Below are 22,873 nucleotides of genomic sequence, written 5' to 3'. Positions count from 1 at the left end.
TGTTCTTGTTATATCTCGAAATTAGTAAGCACGTGCAACAACAATAAATGATAGAGAAGTTTACCCCCGGTAGCCAAAGGACCCTACCCTACTTCACAGAGGAAACACGTACAAAAGTTACCACCGTCTCGGTGTCTATGACGGAGAAAATGCCCCCGCCCTGAGGTGTCCATGCATCCTCGTTCGAGAAGAGAACACATATTGACAGCCCACGCCAGGAAAAATGCCCACACCTCTAGGCGGAAGTATAGAGGCGCATCTCATATTCCCACCGCAGTGGCATTCCGTCGTCCAAAGCAGATGAAAACTCAGGCCTTTGTGTCACCTGATTGATCGACAGTATATCGCTCTCGGCAGCTCTCGCCGACGTCGTGAAAGAACCGGCCATTTCTTCGGCTAGACGTCCCTTCTGTCCCAACGCCGGAAATGCGAGTCTATTTCCGCCGTCTGCTCACGACGCCAAGTGAGAAATGTCCTTCCGCACTGCATGTGCTGCCTATGAGCTACCTATAAAATGGCACTATGTGCTGCCTATAAAATAAAAATAAAGACAAACAGAAGGATGTCACCCATATTAACTCATCACCTCAAAGATAGAGCAAACAGTACAGCAGCAGATGGGCAACAACCGCGGAAAAAATTAACTGCATGGCTTAATGGCTACGAAAATATGAGGCCTGAAATTTGCGAGCAAGCGCAGTGGTCACTTTTGAACATTTTTAAAAAAACTAAGATTTCTTGAGCAATTTCTTCCACCAAAGTACTTTACTTCCTAAGCACTAGGCTTCAATATATATTGGAACAAAAAAAATCTCAGAGGTTGACCAGACCACCCTGCCTGAAATTACCCAGCTGTAGCTTTTTACTCCGAAAACCTGGAACCCTACGTATACGCAGCCAAAACAACTCACAGGTGAAACATGATGAACCACATTATTGGCATTTATTAGCCTTTAAGTGTCTGCAATGGTCACCTCCACCTCGACTCCGGGCTCGATGCTGATGGAAGTCTGAATAACAGTCAAGGACTCTCACAATTTGATTGGGTAGGAAAGACAGGGCTCAGCGGGATTTTTCACGTGACGCCGCTTGGCTGCTCCATCAATTTCCCCATTGCCATTCTCAGTTATTGATTGGCATGCCCACCCATCTAAGCCAGTACAGCGTTCTTGTTTCTCGTTGATTGCGGAAAAAAACAAAGCGCACCATGGAGCTTACACCCGGACATGCGTTGTAAATACCGTATTTACTCGCATAATTTGCGCACTTTTGTTAGCGAAAAATGACGCGAAGGTTGGGGTGCGCAAATTACGCGAGGCATTAACGAGAAGACTCGAAAAATTTGCAAAATCTGTGAAAAGATGTTACGTTTGTTAAAAAATTGTCCTTTAGGTGAATAATACGACACAATCTAGGTGATACAAATCTCATAGGGTAGCGGAAAACATTCGTATCGTCGGAAATTTGTATCAAAAGAATTACACCAAAATAATTTAGGCAACAAAATAAACAGCGACTGTTCATTTTCCATAACTGTCAGTGAAAGAAGTCGGTCGTAACGATTTTCTCGTTTTTGGGCAATGCTGACGAAATTCGCGAGGTGATTCAAAAAGGCTCAGCACGTGATTTCCACGCTTTTTCTAAAGCTAGCTTCTCCTAAAGCATGCACGCGTTAGGTGAAGCCAGCTTGCGGAATGCTGACGCACATGTTTCCAGAAGTTTTTCTGATATGTTCCCTCCACGTGTTCTGGTAGTTCTTTCCTAAGCCAGTGGGATGTCGCACAGTTTCGCGGTTTATTGTTGCGAGGGGGTAAAAGGTCAAAACAGATGTAATCCCTTTGATCTTACCTCCTCCTCCAAGGGAGAGTCATTGTTTGCATTATGCAACTTGATGTAAGGAATTCGTGGTGAGGATCTCCCTCCCATGACACTCTCGCGTCACGAGGGAACGACCTCTGTCGTGCACGAAAGTAGGAGTGCGCAAAGTTTTATTTTCAAAACTTTTTTAGTGAAAAAGTGGGGGTGCACAAATTACGCGAGTAAATTCCATTTGTTACTTAACTGGTAGCTGCCGTAAAGCTAGAAAAGCGCAAAAACGTTGTCGCTCTGCGCATTTGCTTCCATTCAGTGTTTCACCTCTTGTCTTTCTTACTCCTCCACAAGAAAGGATACAATTTGCTTGACGATCTCCGATGGTGAGTGAAGGTCAATAACACGCTTGTAAATGCGCATCTGGTACCTGTCCCAAGTCTTGGAACCCTCACCACAGGGGGTCTTACGAGTGGTGATGCGAAGAGTCTTGGTAGGCATTCGCACGGGACCCTTCACGCGAAGCTCCTTCTCCTTTGCGCCCTTGATCAGGTCGGCACACACTGCACATTTTTAACCTCAATAATTCCCCCATGCACAAGTCCCGACAAAACCTTTTTCTCCGGTGGGACTCCCTAGCGGGTTCACTGCCACTGTAGGTGGGCAAATTCACTGCTTCAGAGTGTGCTGGTAGTTATAATGACGTGCCCATCAAGTGTGTTGGATTTCACTGTAGTGCTGTCCAACACGTGCACACACACAAAAAATACACTTTGTCCAGACGTGGTCAATTTTTGTTTTTGAGTTGCTCCCACTTCACAAAGCCGTTCTGTCGATGTGGTTTGTTTCCCATCTGGTGTTGGAGAACACTGCAGTGAAATCCAACCCACTTTGCAGGCACACGTATTAAAGAGAAGCAATACCTAAACTACCGCAGTGTGCCGCTAACAGCGCACTCACCCACCCCTCCGAAGCAGTCAACTCTCCCACTTCCGCCTGCCGCTAGGGTGTTGCAGCGGCGAAAAAGTATGCAGCTCGATATTGATTTGCAGTCTTTGCAGTATTTTGTAGTTTTTCTTCGCAACTGACGGGTGTATGAGTTCACACATACTTCTCTGCGGTCAAGAAAATTCCAATTTGAGTTCCCATCGGGTCGCACCACTTTTACGTGAAAAAATGTGTGCACGTAATCTCAGTGACGCAGTACAGTATTCTAGGACTCGTTTCCAATAAGCGTTGGCAGATAGAAACGAATGCATGCATGCATGTTCTACATACCCTTCTCCAGACTGGCTACATTCCTGCTGGTCAGTGTGATGCGAATGCGATGCACAGACCACGACTCGCCAGCATCAACTGGCTTGCCAGAATCTTTGTAGGCTGCCTGTTAACACACATGAAGATATTAGATGAGACAAGGCTTTTCTCCGGGACATGTGTTTGGCACGCTTTCATAGGCCTAACGTAAGAGCAACTTTCTAAAATTAGTCACAAAGTATGTCAAACAATTCCAACAATGTAGACATGCAATACGAACCATTGCAGATCAAACAAGAGTTTCTTTCTGGCCGACTTAATCAAGTAACCAGTAAAAATACTTGAACAGCGGTGAGCCAGAAAATAACACGCTCAACCAAACGGCAACGTGGTTGAAAAGGGGCGCTGATGTCGTGCACAGATTAGGGCACAGATATATAACTATATAACAACTTACATGCGGTGTAGATATTTCGAGGATGAGAGACGCGTGGTTTTTGTAATGTTTTTTTAAATACGTAAAATTGAGCTAGCTTTTATTTTAAATGTTTGAAAACGTCTAATCCTCAACGTCATTTCCTTTGTTTTAAACATGGCGGCGTGTACGCGTTTGAAGCTGGTAAGTCTTTCATTATAATTTTGGACGACGTCTTTTCTAACTATTACGTTTCGCATAGTTTTGTCGCTCGAATACGACGGTGACAGGGTTTAGTACGACACAGAATGACTTGCTGTACAGTGGGGGACGCCAGTGATGACGTTGTTCGTGCCATCGATGGGATACCGTTTCATCGACGTCAAACACGTTACGCTCCCTTTATTGGTGCTTGATGCTTAGAACAAACGCTGTGTGTGCCCTCTCGACGTTTCTGATCTTGCTAGACCGATTTGTAACGGGACTTCCCCAAAAGGAAAAAAAAAGTGAGTCTCTTTGTGTTGAATGACACACAAGAGGCATTAATGAAGCAGCAGAGTGTCCATGTATTGTTCTGGGATAAACTGTGGTGGTGGTGCTCCAGTTTTATGTTTAGTGATGTATTCTCAAAAGAGAAGCTGAGTTAAGGAAGAATGTGTATACTCGTATTACAGGCTGATATTCCCACCAGCGATATATATATATATTTTTTTTTTACCAACTTGCGGCTCTGTGATCGTTGTATGCGAATATTCCACACAGAACAATGATTATCAGATGTCTCTTCCGTAAATGCGGGAATAATCTGTTTTGTGGAGTATTCCGTTTAGGAATAAATGGTGTAAATGTAGGAAATGTAAAAAAATGAAAAAATGTAGTAAATATAATAAAAATAGGAGTAAATGTTTAGGGGTCAGCGGCATGGTTGTCCCACTTTAAGTATACCAACAGAGACATAAAACCTATGGAGCTCCAGCGGGGTAATTCAGTAATTGGTGGCGTCACGAGACAACTACTATAGTCACTGACCACGATCTGTGGATTACTTTGCCCGCCTGAGATTTCTACAAAGTTCACTGAAATCTCACCACGTACTGTATTTAAGGTCCTTCGCGGAAATGTCTAAGCAACCCTGTCACCAAGTTGCCTCGGTTTGAATCTGCAAACTTGGAAGACGCTATACCAACTGGTGCGTTCTATAGGAGCATAGGTGCGTGCAGTTGGTGCAATCCGAGGGATCACTATTTGCTCTTACTAAACAAACTATGGGAGAACACTTCTTGGAAGTGATTCAGTGCAAAATTGGGAATATGCTCAACGCAGCAATCCACAATGGATGTAATATACAATGCATTATCGTGAGAAGAGAAAGTGTTTTGTTCCGACCACAATACTAAAACTCATTGTGTTTTTAGATATGGCTGGCATTGGCGACCAATGTGGGGGCGTTTTATGTTCCGGGTGTAGCTCCTGTGGAGTTCTACCGTGGCCAGCCCATCGAAGTGAAGGCCGTCAAGATGACTTCTTCCCTCACACAGCTTCCCTACTCTTATTACTCCCTCAAGTTTTGTAAACCAAAGAATGGTACTCTCAACTACAAGTCAGAAAATTTGGGTGAGTCCCTCTTTTGATCGAATAATGTACCCTTTTTGCCCAAGGCAGAAATATTTGAGGCAACACCAAGAGTGTAATACAACGAAATTTGCAGTTCTTGTAAAAGTGGCGCACCACGAACACCGAAAATTCTGTACCTTGGAAAGAATAGCGGGCAAAAAATTGTGATGCAAAATTTATACCAATTTCATGTCATGCCGAATTGCCGCAACCAAGGTGTCGGAGCGAATCGAAAGCCGGAACCGAAAACTGGAAAAAAAAAACGCTATTTAGGTGCGAACCGGAACCGAATCGAAACCGTATACGTTTTTTTCGCTCAGGAGTGAAACCGAAAAATTTATTTAACGGTTTTCGGTCCAAGCAAAAACTTGGCCGGTTTGTACTACGAGTAGGCGAATGAAACTGTCGTCGTGTGTTCTGAAGTCATGTCACGGATACTTTACGAGGGTTACGGTTACTGTGCAATGTATGCCGGTATACTACGACCCTTAGGCTCTTAGGCTGTAACGTTTTATCGTTCGCGCACATAGACTTAGAGGTACATGTGACCGGTTGTGACTCTCTACCAAAGTGCCGTAGCGTTCGTTTTAATTTCATCTGCCCAAACTCTCCTCAACTAAACAGCGACCCAAGGGGGCTGCGAAACGGCTTCTCTATCGGTAAAGTCGCGCAACGTGTCCCTTGTTTAAGAGCAGCGAAGTTGAATACATGTACGTATTCGCGAGGCAAGCGCGTGCGAAGTGGCACCTCTTTTGTGGTTAGGACACGAAGAAAAGAAAACGAAGCCATTGAGCGCGTTTGTGAGTGAAGGTGTTTCTCCATTCGCGTCGTACTCGTACGGTGGTGCTTACTGGCGAGGAAGCAGCAACAGGCATTCGGATGGGACGTCACGACAAGCAAAACCGTCTGTATCATGCGCTTCAAGGAAGAAGAAAGCCCATTTGAACAGACAGTCACCTACAGGAACCAAGAGCATGTCAATTTTTCAGCTGCCTATTAATATTAAATACCATGTATGCGGAATAAACGGGTTTACATTTTGCAACATTTATTTTTTTTTTTCTGGGAATGAATATGCCCACCAGAAGCGGAACCGGTTAAAACCGGTATGAACCGTTATTTTTTTGCTCCGGAGCAGAACCGGTACCGGACCGTTTATGATAGAACCGGAACGAAAAACGTTTCGGTTCGACACCCTGGCCGCAACAGCATTAAGTGCCGAATTGACATCCGATGAGAAGAACCTGGCAGGTGTTTCATTTTTTAAAAGAATATTGCATCGTCAACAGCTCAGAGTTAAGACGGAGTCACCTGGAAAGTGTCATAAATGATGGATTTCAGGAGAGGTCTTGCGTGGTGACCGGATAGTGAACACACCGTACGAAGTAAAGATGGCCACCAATCAAGGTTGCCGACTTCTCTGCCATTACTCCAAAGACAGCAAGCCAGTCCCCATCTCTTGGCAAATTGAAGATTCAAAGCTGGTGGCACAGAGGATACAGCACCAATATTCCGTCCATCTGTGAGTCATTTCTTTAGGAGGAATCATTTGTGTTTGAGCAGAAGCAGATTGGAAAGCATGCTTTCAACCCAAGGAGAGGCACGAAAATGTCACTAATTAGTAGAGCACTAAAAGCTCCTGAAATATGCGTGTAAAAACTGGGAATATATATGAAATGTTTTTCATAGTTGGTACTAAGGCAATGCATCTAATAATCATTTCATGAAATTTAAACATTAAACGTAGGTAGAGATGGGACGAATCCAAGGAAGGTTCTGCGAATCTTTCCAATCCTTTAATAAGAATGCCAGGGGATTAACACTTGTACTGAAAAGTATATTGAAGCAGAATATGGTATATTTGTTTAATGAAATACAAACATAATAATAGTTTACTTTTAGGAGAAAACATACCCATATGCTTCTTAAACGTAAATTTATTTAACGTGCCGTTCATCGACAAGAGGAAATACATAAATTCTCGAGTCTGAATTGTTTCCATAAAATAAAGAAACAATAAGAAGCAAAACCATGCTACTTTTAAACTTGTAATGTAAGAGTTCCTGCCTGAACTCTTTCTTTCCAGACCAATGTAAACAAACAAACAAGAAAACATTCGCCATCCAATCAGGCTTCCGGCGTACTCTGCGTCCGCAGGTATCAATTTTAAAAAGAAACAAACGAATGTGGTTGGTGGATTGGAAAGATCCGTTTTGGGCAGTGCCTAGTATTACGGATCACATGGTGAAATAAAGCCGCCTTTGTTCAGGAGGCTTACGCCACAGACATCAATCATGCATATTGCTTTTAGCACTGCACCACATTGCAGATTGAAATGCAAACACTGCTTCTCTTCATGACAGTAAAGAAAGTGGCGGCCCACCAGCTATACGTGCACAAGGAACGCACTCTGACACCATGCGGAGGTGTAAGCCTTGAGTGCCACTGTAAGAAATGATCCATTTGTGGAGGAGCCAGGGTGGGGGCTGACTGAAATTCTCAATTCCCAAAGCCAGAAAAACCTAAAATAAAAAGAAAAGGAAAAGGAAAGCTCTCGCAGCTGGCCATTTCAAAACATGGCAAAATAAGCATTATACGCGCATTTTAATGCCATCACGTGCGAAACATGCATATACACCATAGAACACTTCTAATCGGTCCCAAACTACACCCGAGAGTATTTTTTTCATCGTCCAAATACGGAACCATGTCGAGAAAAAAAAAAAGGTGCATTTGCATGAAAATCCGTGCTCTACTAATTTGCACTCTGTAGTTTTTCTGCAGTCAGTTGGATTACTAAAGTGTAAAATTTCTCCTATCAGAAAGAAGGATGCTGTTACCTTGGCGGCAATACAAAAGGTTTAATCCATTTCCCTCTTCTGTCTATCTCAGGAGGGGCCACCCATTGGTGTCTAAAAATGCGTTGATTGGGTTGCAAATCCTTTGCGGAGGGGATACACCTCTCAAGAAGGAGAGCAGGGAGAGAGCGTAAATTGCGGTTTCCTTTGTGCATACCGTAATTTTCGGTGTATAACACGCATCTGTGTATAACGCACATCTTGTGACTTTTACCTTTGAGGATGATAATGCTACAGTGTATACTGCACACCTTACATACTGGCTATACGTCACGTAGCATAAGTGTTAGACACTTACAAACAACAATCAAAACAGAAAACACATCATGCGCACATTATGAACTTTAATTATATGAATCCGTCAAAATCTCATCATCGAGAAAAATGTTATTCCCGATTTCGACAGCTCTGACTGCAACTGACAACATGAAGCCTGCAATGTAAGTTTGCCTCATTGGTGGCATTGTCACCAGTAGCGGTCAGCCCGACTGGCCACAATACAAAGCACAGCAGACCACAGCTCTATGTACCAGGCACCCTATTGTTCGTGATCTACGTCAGGACATTCAAGGTACCCCTAATTGCTTTCATTCTAAGGAGCAGCCATTTGTCGGTGCGCAGCCTTATAGGGTAAAAGCAGTGAAACAGAATGGTCAAGAATTAAAGGGACCATGAAAGGATATTTGACAAGCCTACAATCATTTTCAATTTGTTTATCTATACTAAAGCATTCACCCTGTGAAATATCAAGTTGAAAATGGTTGAAACAGCACAAATATTCTATATGAACCACGGCCGTGAACGGCGACTCCTATGACCTGCTTGCGAGGTGAACTGGCCATGACATCATACGCAGGAGATGTTGCCGATTCACGGATGCCTTTTTGCGAGCAAATTGCAAACTTTGCCACGAAATATGTTTTAATTTGACCCGGAGCTAAGATCGTATCTAATCGTTGACACAGAATCCTACCAGAAGTGTAATGTAGCCGTTGATTGTCAGCATGGTTACCGGAGCATGTTTTCCTCTCTGAGCTGCTGCTTCATCAGAATATGTCACTGTCCGTGGCCTTTTGGGGGCTGCTGCATATGGAACCATTCCTAGACTCTGTGTGCGTCGCATAATCTCTTCCTCCATCGCTGACAATTTGTGTTTCGCCATATTTCTACTGATTTTGACGGCAAGATATGTGACGTTGTTGTCCAAACCGAAACCATGCACCCATGTGGTCCCGCGGGGTGTGTGCTCCCGGTTGTCCGCAATTGGCTGAGAGGACTGGACGTTGATGACGTAAGCACGCTTTGAAGGGGTTTATCCGGTGGTCACACCCCACTATTTTTGTTCGGTAACTAAATACAGTTAAAAGTCGATATGAGTACGATAGTGAGGGATCGTGAGAACCGTTTATGGCAGAGTGCTTGGAATTCGCAAAAATCATTTCATGGTCCCTTAAAGTTCAGTTCCATGTCTTCGGGAACGCTGGTGTCATCACCCTGCATGTTATACAAGGTCACTGGCGGTCCTCTGTGAAAACGTATCGCTGTGTAGCACGCACTCATAGATAATGCACGCAGCCTTTTGTTGTTAACTTTTTTTTTTTTCAAAAAACGTTAACACGAAAAAAGTATATATCTCTAACGCGCGTGTTATACCGGAACATACGGCAAATCATGAAAGACAGAGTTGGTGAATCTCGTACCTTTTCTATTGCTGTTGACGTAACTGCGAGGAGATGATTTTTGCACTTTAGTGCCCCTTTAAACTCCAAGTACCACCTCCTGAAATTACCTCAAGTGGGTCTAAATTTTCGAGTGGCTGTTGTGACATCTTTTCTGACAAAGCACGATGTATGTCATGTCATGTCATGATAATAATGAGGTAAACTGCTAGGCGACATGTGGCAGCATAGATATTCTACGACCCCTGGTTACGGCACGCTGGAGGTTTCCCTCTTGGGGGTCGGGAATTCTGTGGAGGGGAGGTTGATAAATTTATATAAGCTATTATTGGGGAATCCCTGAGTTACAGGAATTCAGGTGAGATTTGTGGATGACACAGAATGCTGCCACTGGAATTTTTATAAATTATTTGGTTATATTTTTTATTTTTTCTACTCATTATAGGCTGGTGGACAATATGCCCTGTGCCACGAGACTAGAAACATTTGACAACTCGAAGCCACAGTTTGAGCACGGATATCGTCTTGGCTTCATGGAGGGTGACAAGGTATCCACTTTCTTGGATCATGTTAGCATTTAGTAAGGGTTTCCCTGGAGTGAAAAGCACATTTTGTATACCCTCGCTGTAGCCCTACATCAACAACCACTTGAAGATTCTTCTTTTCTACCACACTGAAAATGAGTGAGTATTCTCTGTGTGCATCATTGTGCGTACAAACTTATATATTAACAAATCAAACTTATATATTGCAGCCAAGCTTTCAGAGTCGTTGGATTTCAAGTCCAAACAAAGAGGTCAGTGCTTTTCTGCCTTTGTTCCTACATAAGTTTCTATTAAGGTTTGGAAGGTACAATAGATATTGTACACTGATACATAAGAACAACAAACATAGCTAATTTTGAGCACGCACATAAAGATGAAAGAATCACAGCATGGGTGCATTCCAGTTTTGTGGAATCAAATGAGACAGACAGCTCCAAGCGGAGTTGGGCTCATGGCAAACGAGACCCATCCTGAGCAGTTTGATGCATTTTTTTAGGGTGTTTTTGTAAATTGAATAAATGAGGATTTTCAACAGCCCATTATTCCCTTTAATGGAAGCAACATTTAGCATTGCTCGATACCGTGCTTAATTTATTGTAGTAATTTATGCCTAACAGAAAGACTCCATTGCCAAAGAAACAATATTATTGCTGTCCTATCATTGTGCAGTTAAATTTACAAAAATGCCATCAGTGCATTTGAGGCCCGATCACGTTGCATGATTTAAACAGAAGATCGTCTGCTCTACGTTGTTGGATTGACATCTCCTGGAGTCAACCCAACTGAAGTGGAGTTGGGTGTGCACATCACAGACATGCGTGTGCTAGGGGTCAGCTACGATCATTGCTCTTGCTCGGGGTTATCAGTGATGGAGGAGAAACACATTTTTATAACGTCATAAAATGTTCTTTCAGCATTCACAAGGACTCCCTCGAGATAAAAAAGAATGGGGAATGTTCTCTGAATCCTCAAGGCAAAAAGCAAGATGTCAACGAAAATGGTAAACTAGTGTGAAAATTTATGGGACATTTATATGGTAAAGGATTACAGGCATCACGGATGTGTTCTTCACATACGAAGTGGAATGGAGGTCGAGTGCCATCCGCTGGGCATCTCGATGGGATACCTACTTGGCTATGACGGATGTTCAAATCCATTGGTTCTCCATCATCAACTCTGTTGTGGTCGTCTTCTTTTTGTCCGGTAATCCTACAAAAGCATATACAGTCGAACCCGCATATATCGAACTCGAAGGGGGTGGCAGACCAGTGAGAATAGCAAAATTTCTCATGCGAATAGTTTACGAATATGTCACGTGCACCGGGAATTGAATCCGAGTAATTTCTTCAGATGGCGAATCGAATTCCAGTATTCGGAAGAGGCCCAATTCGAATATTTTTTAATACCTCAAGGTGAAATATTTTGTGGTGTTGTGCTCATTATATGATTTCTTTCTATTAGATGATGAATTTCTGCTCCAAACATGTTTTAAACAGTATAGCATATAGTGAGGGAAGGGTCCTTCTGTGTTGTGTATGGCATTAGTGGGACCAACTGCATTGAGAGTTAGTCAACCTATTCCATGCAGCCTGCTTTGTATGCATCTCCTCATTTCTGTGTTTACATTGTGAATTTTCTGTACTTTTTTTTAGAAACTGCACATATTTTCATCTGTTACTGAACATAAATCTGAAAGTTGGGTGTACGTTTACTGCAACCTGCAATGCCCAGGGTACAGTGTTGACCATGAGAAAATTTGTAGACTATATTGTAAACAGTGTAAAGCAGGCTTCACTTAACGCCCAACTGGTATGAGGTGAAGCTGACATGCAGAACGGAGCTGCACACCAAAAAAACAGTGGCGGTAACGTGATGTGGGCTTCGCCTAACTCTTGGAGGTAACAAGGTGAAGCCGACCTTCGGAATGACAGTAGTGATAGCTTGCTTCAGTACTATTTGTTTCATGTTGGAAATTTTGAATATTCGCACAGCTCTACAAAGTAGTGGGATATATCGATAATTTGATGTGTAAGATGTGCATATATTAGCAGCGGCTGAAGCACCCACACACAACACTAATCCCCCTGCAGTCATGACAGATGACAAAAGTAGCTAAAATACAATAGACACTTTATTTAACAGCAAACAAATCAGTGGCCTTAGCTTGTGTGTTGTTGGGGGTCGTGAAATTCAGCACAGGTGTTTGAATCTTATCAAGATGATCTACGTTTGTAAGGCCAGAGCCTTCCAGTGCTACACCTCTATCAGCTCAGTGGCTGTCTGTGCTATCCCCAGCACTCACGTTTGGCAAAATGATGCCCAGAAACATGAACACTTGATCAAGTGTGCCGCGTCCAATTATCTCACATTGTCATCGTCCTCCGTTACAAAACACACACAGCCGCAACTAATCTGGCTCTCCCGAAGCAGTTGAGGATTGGTTTTACATGAGCCCCAGCGATCTTTGCAAAGCACCGGACAGATCGCCTTTTTCCACACAAACACTGTGCCATGTTGTCATGTGCAACGGCTTCTCTAGCACCCCGCGTTTTCCATCTTTCCTCCCACCCTCGTCCACGAGAGTGCCAGTTACGAATGTTCGAGAGAAGCCACCTTTTCAGGGGCTTGATGTTTGATATATCGGGTGTTCCGAGGTACAGAAGTTCGATAAAACCGTATTTCTGCGCTATACTTTTACTCGTAATTTTCAGTGGGATATTTTGATTGTTCGATATAGGCAATAATTCAAAATATACAGGTTCGAAGTTTGTGGGTTCAACTGTATATCTCTTGGAATTTGCTTATTGTCAAGCTTCCAGCTACAGTAAAACCTCTCAAGTCAGGTACCTCGGGCTAGAGCCCTGCACGGGCACGGGCCCCCAACCCAGCCCTGGCTTATTATTGGCTTTGTTGGCTGTGTGCTCCCTGCCGGGCCGAGACCGGGCCGACAAAATACACCAGCACGACGGGCTGGGCCAACAAACATGTTTTCGAGAGTCAGGCTCGGCCGGGTCACTCAGCTGATTCCACACAATGGAGAACTATTAGTTGATATCATCACATGCTGGCGTCATTCCTGCGCATATATTTGCAAAAACAAGGAAAGGACACTGCATTATGCGTATGATTCAACACTCCAGAACATTCTCAAGGCCACTTCATATTGCTCCTCACATATTTGACAACCACGTTCGGAAAGCTTGGTAAGAGGGGGAGGGAGTTTGTCGACAACATCCGCGCTTGCCCGCATGCGTTCTGGATTTAATTTGGTCTCATGCTGCTGCAGTGTTAAACTGCCAGCACTTGTATGTTTGATGAGCGCTAGCAACGTGTACGTCACGGCTGGAAATACTAGGCTAGGCTGTACTTGCCGAGTCACCGGGCCACATACAAACATGAAGGTGCAGGGCCGGGCCATTTTTGGATGTGCTCTGGCTGGGTCGGGCCCGGAAAAGTCGGTCCGTGCAGGGCTCTACCTCGGGCATCTCCCTGTGTCGGACAAGATACGACGTATCTTAGACGCAGGCAAAGAACATGACCATGCAACTGTTTACTTGCATCTGACAAAGTTCATTCTTGCAGAACACTTACGAAGGGAACAACTAGACCCGTACCCAACTGATTAGTCAAACCGATAGCAAACTAGTGCAGTCTTTCTCATTCATTCTATCTCTAGCGAATGTCTCTTTAACTGCAGGCCACTTGCTGTACAAAAAAAAATAACCTCGGCAACACCTCAATGTATCAATAGCACCCAATTTCACTCTGAATTACAGATTTAAAAATAGTGCTCGATTTTTTAACTCTCCTCCTTTCCAGAATACTAAAAAAAAGTCGGACAGTACCTATCGCCTGTACCACTGTGCCGAACAGAAAGCTCGTGGAATTAAAGTTTGTGAAACAAAAATAAGGTTTGTGCAGGCAGGAGGAACATGCAAAGAATCTGGTGAAGCACCAGTCACTCTCACGAGTGCAAGGTGAATTTGACAGTTGCTTAGGTAAACATATGCAATGCATAACATGTATTTTTAGTGTAGAAACGGTTCTGTTTGACGCTAATATCCGCATTTAGTTTGATAAGTGCGTATTCTGTAGCAACATGCTTGCTTTTTACACGTGATTCTCTAACTAGGACGCGTTTTTTCTGTGCCGCAAATGTCCTGCTTTGTCTCTATTTTGAACAAGCTTTTCCAGACAGAGTAACTTGTACAGGTTGTACTTGCAGGGATCCTAACCATGATCATCATTAGGACACTTCGTCGTGACATTGCACGCTACAACAGGGACGATGATGCCGTGAGTTTGGAACGCTCATCGTCAAGGTGCAAAGTGACACTGAAATTTGCAGGAGGACACCCTGGAAGAGACAGGTTGGAAGTTGGTTCACGGAGATGTCTTCCGGCCTCCGCAGTATCCCAAATTTTTTGTCGCAGTCATTGGAAGTGGCATACAGATCTTCTTTATGACGTTTATTACAATATGTAAGTCTCTGATTATGGCATGTAAGCTCAGATTTGCTCAACCTCACGTTTCCTCCTGCAGTCTTTGCCATGCTTGGAATGCTCTCACCAGCATCACGAGGAGCGCTCATGACGGCTGCCATTTTTCTTTATGTCTTCATGGGGTACAACCACTTTCCATTCTGCAGAATCCCTTTTATGGTTTGAAAAACTCTGCCAGGATAATATTGTGAGAATGAATTAGATGCAGGCGCATCGCTATTGTCCACTGGTGCCCTGTAGCCCACGGCGCGAGATTCGCTCGCTTTTGCTGATCAGCATCCCTAGCGATCTGACCTATCGAATACTGTGAATACCGAATACTATCGAATATCGGAAACTGTGAGAGCTTTATTCGATAGGTCAGATCGCTAGGGATGCTGATCAGCAAAAGCGAGCGAATCTCGCGCCGCGGGCTACAGGGCACCAGTGGACAATAGCGATGCGTCTGCATCTAATTCATTCTCACAATATGTTTGAAAGCGACAAATGCTGGGCAATGACTTCTTGCAAGCCTCGATACCAATACTCGATACTTGTTGGCTGGTGTCTCATCCCGCTTTTAGTTGCACTTTAATTGCTATCTTGCCGTCACCCACGTTCTGTAATTGGAGACAAGAAATAGTGAATAACCAAATTTGAACGGTGCTCTGTTCCTCCCAGTCTGTTTGCTGGCTATTTCTCCGGTCGCCTGTACAAGACTCTTCGTGGCGTGCAGTGGAGGAAAGCTGCCTTCTTGGTAAGCCTGTTGACAAGTCCAAAAACAAGCTAATGTCCATATCTTATTCCAGACATCTATATTCTATCCGATGATAGTCTTTGGTACAGGTTTTTTCCTCAATTTCTTCATCTGGGGCAAGCATTCCTCAGGCGCAGTGAGTATTTCCCATCAAAGGCCACATCACGATCATCTGAGTGCTTATTTGTTGCCATTTAGTACGTCTAAGTCTAGTGGTGTAAAAGGCCAGCCATAAAAGTGTGTTTTCTTCAATTTTCTTGCTTGGTATATAGATTTGTGCCATAGATTACGGGTGTGCACATAGTCATTTACGAGGGTGTGCTGAAAAGTTGTCAGCCTGACAAGGAAACCAACTATGGACATGGACTAACCAACACATTGCTACAGATCCTCCATCTTTCAGTTTGTAATGCATTTCTGTAATGAATACCATTAACATATCCGTAACTTGTACTACTTTTGTTTTGGGTTCCACCGCTGGAGCGATTGCTGTCACGTTGAAAGTAAGATTACGTGACCACGCCTTGCTTTGGTGTGTGTACGCGGGATGCAGACTTTGTGCATTCAACCTTGGTATTTCAACTTTGTTTCATCCGGTCGTTGTCTAGTACCCACACCGCGTCCATGCAGCTTGAGCCACGAATAAATCCACAAGGAGGCAAGGGCAGGGCACTCAGTGATGAAAGGAATGAAGAGTTACAAGATAAAAAGCAAGGACAGCACATCTGCTAATGATAGGCATCCCCATGAGACGTTTAGTAAGGACACATTTCTGCTAATTCGTTTTGGAAGACTGACACATTTTTTGTGCTGGTCATATCTACAAGTAGTTCAATGTGAATGGTTGCATGATGTGCTGACCGGAGCTCATCATTGTACTGCTTTTCAAGAACAAATATTCTTGACACACAAACAATGAGCTCTGCCTAATGTTGAGCATATTTTTGGTTAGGTAATATCTAAATGGCAGAAAAGGAGCTTCAGCCATCAGTTTTGTTGTTCATATTTTAAAAACACAATTAGTTATGCTTAAAGATGTGTACAGAAACAGAATGTCACAAAATTTGTGTAATTGTCGCAAATTAAATCTGAACAATTCATCGCTTTCTGAGTTGAACAGTTTGTTATTGAGACAAAAAAAACAATTATTTCCGAATGTGTCAACACACATTGTGAGTTTTAGATGGGGATACCACAAAGCATGCACTAAATGCTGTAACTTTGATGCCAAGTTTCACTCTTACTTCCAAGGGTGACCAAAAATAGTTGACATTCAATGGAACCAGAGGATTATCTCCTGAGCAGCAACCACTGATAATGATGGACACCATCAAGTCCCCTGTGTGTATTCTCAGCAAATTGAATATAGAAGGAGCTGTTCTACCAATCAGTTGTAGAGAGTTCATGTGAGAGACCAGATGAACAAAGGAAAACCACAGGAGGCGAGCACGTGATTCTACTTTCTACGTCAGCGACACATGGAATATGTTTCTATCCTGTTTGTTAAAACTACCACGCAATGTCCTTGGGGGGGCTTTTGGAAGAATGTACAATTTTTATAGGTTTGACAATTTTTTATTGCCTCTTTCCTCATAGGTTCCATTTACGACAATGTTAGCATTGCTGTGCCTCTGGTTTGGGATCTCAGTACCCCTAGTTTTTCTAGGGTACTTCTTCGGGTACCGTAAGCACCCTTATGAGCATCCCGTGCGCACCAACCAAATTCCTCGGCAGGTTCCCGAGCAAGTGTGGTACATGAACCCTGTGCTCTGGTGGGTTCATCTATCTTAACTTGATACCAGCCTTAACTGGTATTTTCTTTCAGCACGCTCATGTCTGGAATCCTGCCTTTTGGTGCCATGTTTATCGAACTGTTCTTCATTTTCACTGTAAGGAACACCTGTTCTTTGCAAATGTTTGCACACCATTTTGAAATGTCATCTCTATGACCTTTTCAGGCCTTGTGGGAGAACCAGTTCTACTACCTGTTTGGATTCCTTTTCCTGGTTTTCATCATTCTCATCATCTCATGCTCACAGATTTCTATTGTGATGGTCTATTTTCAATTATGTGGGGAGGTAAGCATATGCACAACCACTACAACAATGTTCTATAACAGTGTTCTCGTACGCAGAATTACCACTGGTGGTGGCGATCTCTACTAGTGTCTGGAGGGTCGGCACTTTACGTGCTTGGCTACGCTGCCTTCTATTTCATTACAAAGGTCAGCCGCTGCTTGTGTATCTCCTGCGCTATCTCACAGATAATCGTTTCAGCTGGAGATCACGGAGTTCATTCCGACCCTGCTCTACGTCGGCTACACGTTTGTCATGGTGCTCACGTTCTGGCTTCTGACAGGCACCATTGGCTTTTACGCCGCTTACTTCTTCCTTTGCAAGATCTATGGAGCCGTCAAGATTGATTGAACGTCCTCTTGGACACTTTCCCAGAAACAAACTCACTCCGACCGTGACTCGGTGATGTAGTTATGTTTATAGTGTAAATATGTCTCTTTTTCGTGATTTTTTGTTGTCATGTTTCTGTACAGAAACTTTTTCTTTTCTTGGTCGTTTCTTTCTTCCGGTCAAAATAGAACTCTCCCGATGACAGTAGTGACGTGATGAGGGCATTACCCGCATTAAAAGACATTCATGTTCCTGGCATTTTGTTGTGGGAGCCACACATAGGTTTACATTTCTTTATGGACTACGTTTGTAACAGTGGTGTGAATGGTGCCACTCGCTCCAACCCTGTAGGTGGCACCAGAAAAGCCTATCTGTACTGTCAACTCATAACTGAAATGTCTGAGTCTAGATACAGCTGGAAAACTTGAACGCTGTTCCAGCCTGCTGAGTGGGAGGAGAGCCACTCGGGCAAAATAATGGGCGTTTGCATGCATCCCACTCACGTTACAGGAGTGTCCCCCTTCGCCCTGGATCCACCACTGGTGGGAATGGGCATAACCTGGTTATCATTGTGCTGTTCGTTTGGGTATGTGACGGTTATGTAAGCAGCATCCTAGCGATATTGCAGGGATGTTATGCCGTTATGACATTGACACGAGTGGTGGATCTGGGAGGTGGGAGCACGTGGGCAATCAAAAAAGATGTGAAACATCCCCACCCCCATTACGCCCTTAAAGTGAGGGTGTGGATCCACCCTTGCAGTGAAGACGGACGTGTTGGTACTTGTTACTGGCCGAAGTGGCAGAGACGACCTCCTGATCCTCCTCCCGAGTGGAATCTCGTATGCAGCCGTCATTCCCAAAGGCCTGGATTATACCGGGTGTCCCAGCTAACTCTGTCCTTGCTTTAAAAAAAGCTCAAGTGCTCTACGCGTGCAAAACCAATTGGCAGTTGTTTACACTCGTATTCCCCGTTTACGAGTAATTTTTTTCATTGCTCCTAATTACTTTTAATAATTCATTAACTTTTAAATTACTGCTCTGGGAGCAAAAGTGTAAATTGGAAAGTTGTACAGCATGGCGAGTCTTATCATGAAGAAAGAAGTTTGTTCCTGGTTGCCCGATGCATCTGGCTCTTAATTCCAAGGCCAGTGCTGTACAGGTCAGCTGAGCACGGTTCCTCGAGCTTACTCCTGAGGGCTGTGTGGTCGAGGCACACCGAGGCCGCGCGCGAAAGTTGTCACGTGTTAAAATTTAGCGCTCTCTCTTTGTGAGAAAAAAAGCCCACGCAAGAGGTACGTTGATGGGAGCACCTGGGTTGGGTGTTTCTCACCGTGCTCTACAACTTTCCAATTTGCACCTTTGCTTCTAGAGCAATAATTAAGAAGTTAATGTATTATTCAAATTGAATTCACTAATTAGGAGAAATTAAATAATTATTGTGAATGGGGAATACGAGTGAAATCAGCTTCCAGTTGGTTTCGCCCGCGTAGAGCGTTTTGTCTTTTTTGGAGCCCGGTCCAACTTAGCTGGGACACCCTGTATATGATTTTCACAATGGGCAAAAAGCAGCCTACTTACTGTGACATCTGGCATTAACAAAACCCAGCCTGGGACAATTGTATTATTTTTATTTGGTTTTCCGCTTGTACCGCCAAAAGCAGAAAAAAATGACGAATCCCGTGAAGCATCAGTACAGGGACACCCCTGAAAATGGGGGGAATAGCGCATCCCACTTTGACATTGTCACAAGTGTGTCAGCTGGTTCTTCAATGGGTTCCAGTCCATTGCGGTGCCCAAGGGAATGAACAGGTCGACAGTCTCTCGTCTCGTAGACGGACGCGTATTGCGTTGCCGAGAGGAGATCGTCGGTCCATACTTGGACTGGCTGCTCCGTGACTCATCTGGCTACCCGCCAATGGACATTCTGCCCCCAGCTATGCTGAACAGAGTTGATCCAGCGCTCGCATGCCCCGCCATACCTCTTGTCAAGATGTGGCTTTTACAGCGCAGTGGCGTTACCGCTTGAGGCAAGTTGACTCTCCCTACTGCAGTCATATTCTCCTCCATTGCCCAAACCTTCCCGAACCGTACTCTCGCCTCCTCTCTCTCACAAAATTGCTTGGTCCACATCCAGCCCACCAACGCTCTCTTCACCTTTCTGGATACCATACGACTTGGATCCATATTGTGAAGGGGCTCATTATTTCATTCCCCGCATCACCACAAGCAATGGAGTAGCCCTGGCGATGAAACTCCCCATTCATCATCTTCTAATAAAGAGCAATAGAACCATGCATTGGGAGAACTGAAATGATAGCTGACCAAGCCATCGTGCTGTCGGTTGCAATGTCATATAATATGTGCGTGCCTTTGCATTCTATTTGTTTAACATATATATAGAAGCATTGGTACTTCTTCAACATTTCAAGCCTCTCAACGATGGACTTTCTTCAAAAAATATGCTCTTTAAAAGCACAAAAAAGCATTTTGTATAAATTGTCAGGCTGAGACTGTTGGTGCTGCATCCCACTAAAAGCGCTAAGATGATGGCAAGAAAACGAAAACACACAGATAGGAGGCTATCTGTGTGTTGTCGTTTCCTCGTTGTCATTTTAGCGCTTTGTTAGGGTGCATTTTTTATACTTTTTCGTGATTTTTTCTGGAGTCCAAGTTTGGGTACTTCAGTACTTTAAGTACAGTACAATTTACACGAATTGAAATTACTTAAAGTAAAGTACAAGTACTCAGAAATGTACTTAAAGTACTGCTTGAGTACTTGGTACTTGAAGTATTTCTCATCACTGCCGCCATGTTTACTCAAGAGGCTGTTCACCCCCCAAAGACTCTAGGCCAGGGGTCGGGAACCCGCAGACCAAGTGCGCGACAAAAATTCCAATGCTTCGGAGTTGTTGTTGGTTAGGGGCATGAGGTTGTCCAAGACGGCTTAATTGGCAGAGGGCGTGGCACGGCAAACGAATTCCTCAGCTAGGCAAAAGCGGCCGCATTTCCCGCAATGGAAAATTATCCAGCTTTCAGTACATTACGCTTAAAAAGTAGTAATTAAAGGAATTTTCAGCTTGTTCGACCGCTTAATAATTGTGCAGGTTAATTTTGACTTACTTTGAAATGGTTTCAAATATGTTCTGCGGCCTCTGGGAAAAAATCGACAAAAGGGTACCTTTAGCCTGTAGCTTCTTCGCTACGGTTGTAGTAAAAATAAACAGACAAACAAACAAACAAATGTGGCACTGCGAAGGTTCCCGACACCAGTTGTACGAGGACAAATGCTATCATTCAACTCTTATATGTTGTCACTTTATTTGTCATATTTCGTGCCATATATAGCGGCGCATTTATTTCCATAAATATATTCCGTTATTGGAAACAACTCAACTTGTCTAAGTGATTATTGAAGCTCATTCAACAATACGTTTCTGCACTCCAAGGAAAAAAGGAGTCAAATGTGGAGTAATTGCAGTTTCTAGTTCCCTAGATTGCAATTACTACCCGTTTTAGTCCCCTAACCTCGAAATTTACTCCCCAGGACTGCAAATAGTCATTGAGTTTCGCAAATCTTCTCCTGAATGCAACATTCTACGTAAATATGTGCTCTTCGTGCCCTTGATGGGATAAGGCTATGGAACTTTGCAAGATTTTATACGCTCGACATATAACGGTTGAAGCTTTTATTCAAAGTATTTTCATTCACATAGGAATTATGTACCTGGGACTCTTAGAACAGAGCGTGAAATGCAGTCTCCACTCTGTGACATTCATTTACTCCCGTGCATTTACTGCAGAAAGGGGCCTTGGCACGCTTCTCCAGGCGTTGTTTTCGTGATGCCTTTTGAACTTCTGAAGTGAATCTTTCAGACCAATTGTATTCTTAAGATACCGTTTCCTTCACTTAGCATTCGCCGTAAAACTGGCGGGGAGATGCTCTGCACTGAAGGAAGGAGTATACGTAGATGTTCTAACGAACGGCGTATTATAAGGGAGTGGTGCAACCCGTGATGCTGCTTCGTTTTTAGCTGCGTGGAGCTATTATGTGCTGTCGACCCGAATAAGACAGTAGGGATCATTAACCCAAGTGTTCTCATTGTGCAGTTGCAATATTTTTTGTAGTATAGCTCAAGGTAGGGGCATGAACTTTCAGTAACCATTTGTGCCTGCTTTTGGAACAGGTCATAATAAAAAGTCAGTCAATCACTCAGTCAGTTTGTTCCCGGACAGAAATATCATAGTAACAGTGTTTTACGAGTGCCCAAGAACGGGGCCTTAGCATAGACATCAAACAAAAAATAGACAAAACAGATAATAGCTGTTACGACAAACACACATTTTTTGAAGGTTAAATGGGAAGGAGAAAAAAAAATGTCACATCACTTGGAAACCAGGTTCAGCAAGATTTGGCAACGTATAATAAGATCATAAGGACCGAATATACCCAAATGAAATGATGTTGCGAAACGCAGCTCGGGGAGGAGAAATATTCCCATATTCCCCAGTATTAGCAGGCAAGCTGTACATTGAAGGGAGTCCAGGTTTCCAAAATCCGGCATTCGCTGGCATTGTAATAACAATAATAATATCCGAATAAAAGAGATAAAAATACTGGAGTCTGACACATAGTGCATTTAATTTTAGCCAAGCTCCATCATATTCATTCATCTTTCTCCAAGCACGTTGTACTTCGTAATTGTTTCACGTAAGCTGCTGTGCTATAAGTCTGCATCAACGGGTCATGGGTCAAGATACTGACTACACGAAATGAGTGCTAAGTTAGAAGCAACACGCTGAGCAGGAAGTTGGATGAAATGGTTGGATGAAAGCCGTGAAAGAGCTTTCTTATACTTGACCGCCATACAGGCGCTGTCCATTGTCGACGACCACACCACATACTGCAGGAAGGACGAATGCTTTACGGCAAGTTGCCTCTATTTTACACTGACTTGGCTGTTGTGGCAGTCTACCACAAAAGAACTGGCTTCCGTTTTTTTCTTCTCTTTTGACTCTCCATGCAGGCATCTTCAAATGAATCGCTCCTTTCG

At 43.6% G+C, this 22,873-nt stretch overlaps 2 protein-coding genes across 2 annotated transcripts; one reads left to right on the top strand and one right to left on the bottom strand.

Moving 5' to 3' along the window:
* Positions 1 to 924: 924 nt before the first annotated feature.
* Positions 925 to 3,476, bottom strand: LOC135398745 (small ribosomal subunit protein uS10-like). Its single transcript, XM_064630146.1, has 4 exons — positions 3,347 to 3,476; positions 3,088 to 3,193; positions 2,173 to 2,372; positions 925 to 1,010 (listed from the first exon to the last, which is right to left on the bottom strand). Exons 1-4 carry the CDS (start codon positions 3,347 to 3,349, stop codon positions 954 to 956), a joined length of 366 nt encoding a protein of 121 aa, XP_064486216.1. The 5' UTR covers positions 3,350 to 3,476; the 3' UTR covers positions 925 to 953.
* Positions 3,477 to 3,588: 112 nt separating this feature from the next.
* Positions 3,589 to 18,078, top strand: LOC135398744 (transmembrane 9 superfamily member 4-like). Its single transcript, XM_064630145.1, has 18 exons — positions 3,589 to 3,685; positions 4,897 to 5,095; positions 6,437 to 6,617; positions 10,078 to 10,180; positions 10,263 to 10,315; positions 10,387 to 10,428; positions 11,092 to 11,177; positions 11,228 to 11,380; positions 14,403 to 14,473; positions 14,526 to 14,658; positions 14,720 to 14,801; positions 15,340 to 15,415; positions 15,468 to 15,551; positions 17,012 to 17,187; positions 17,241 to 17,304; positions 17,374 to 17,493; positions 17,550 to 17,639; positions 17,692 to 18,078. Exons 1-18 carry the CDS (start codon positions 3,659 to 3,661, stop codon positions 17,839 to 17,841), a joined length of 1,890 nt encoding a protein of 629 aa, XP_064486215.1. The 5' UTR covers positions 3,589 to 3,658; the 3' UTR covers positions 17,842 to 18,078.
* Positions 18,079 to 22,873: the final 4,795 nt, after the last annotated feature.

The sequence above is a fragment of the Ornithodoros turicata genome, chromosome 6 (genome assembly GCF_037126465.1).
Source record: "Ornithodoros turicata isolate Travis chromosome 6, ASM3712646v1, whole genome shotgun sequence".
Taxonomy (NCBI): Eukaryota; Metazoa; Arthropoda; class Arachnida; order Ixodida; family Argasidae; genus Ornithodoros; species Ornithodoros turicata.
Note: the sequence above shows the minus strand (reverse complement) of the source record. Positions and strands in the feature narration are given on the sequence as shown.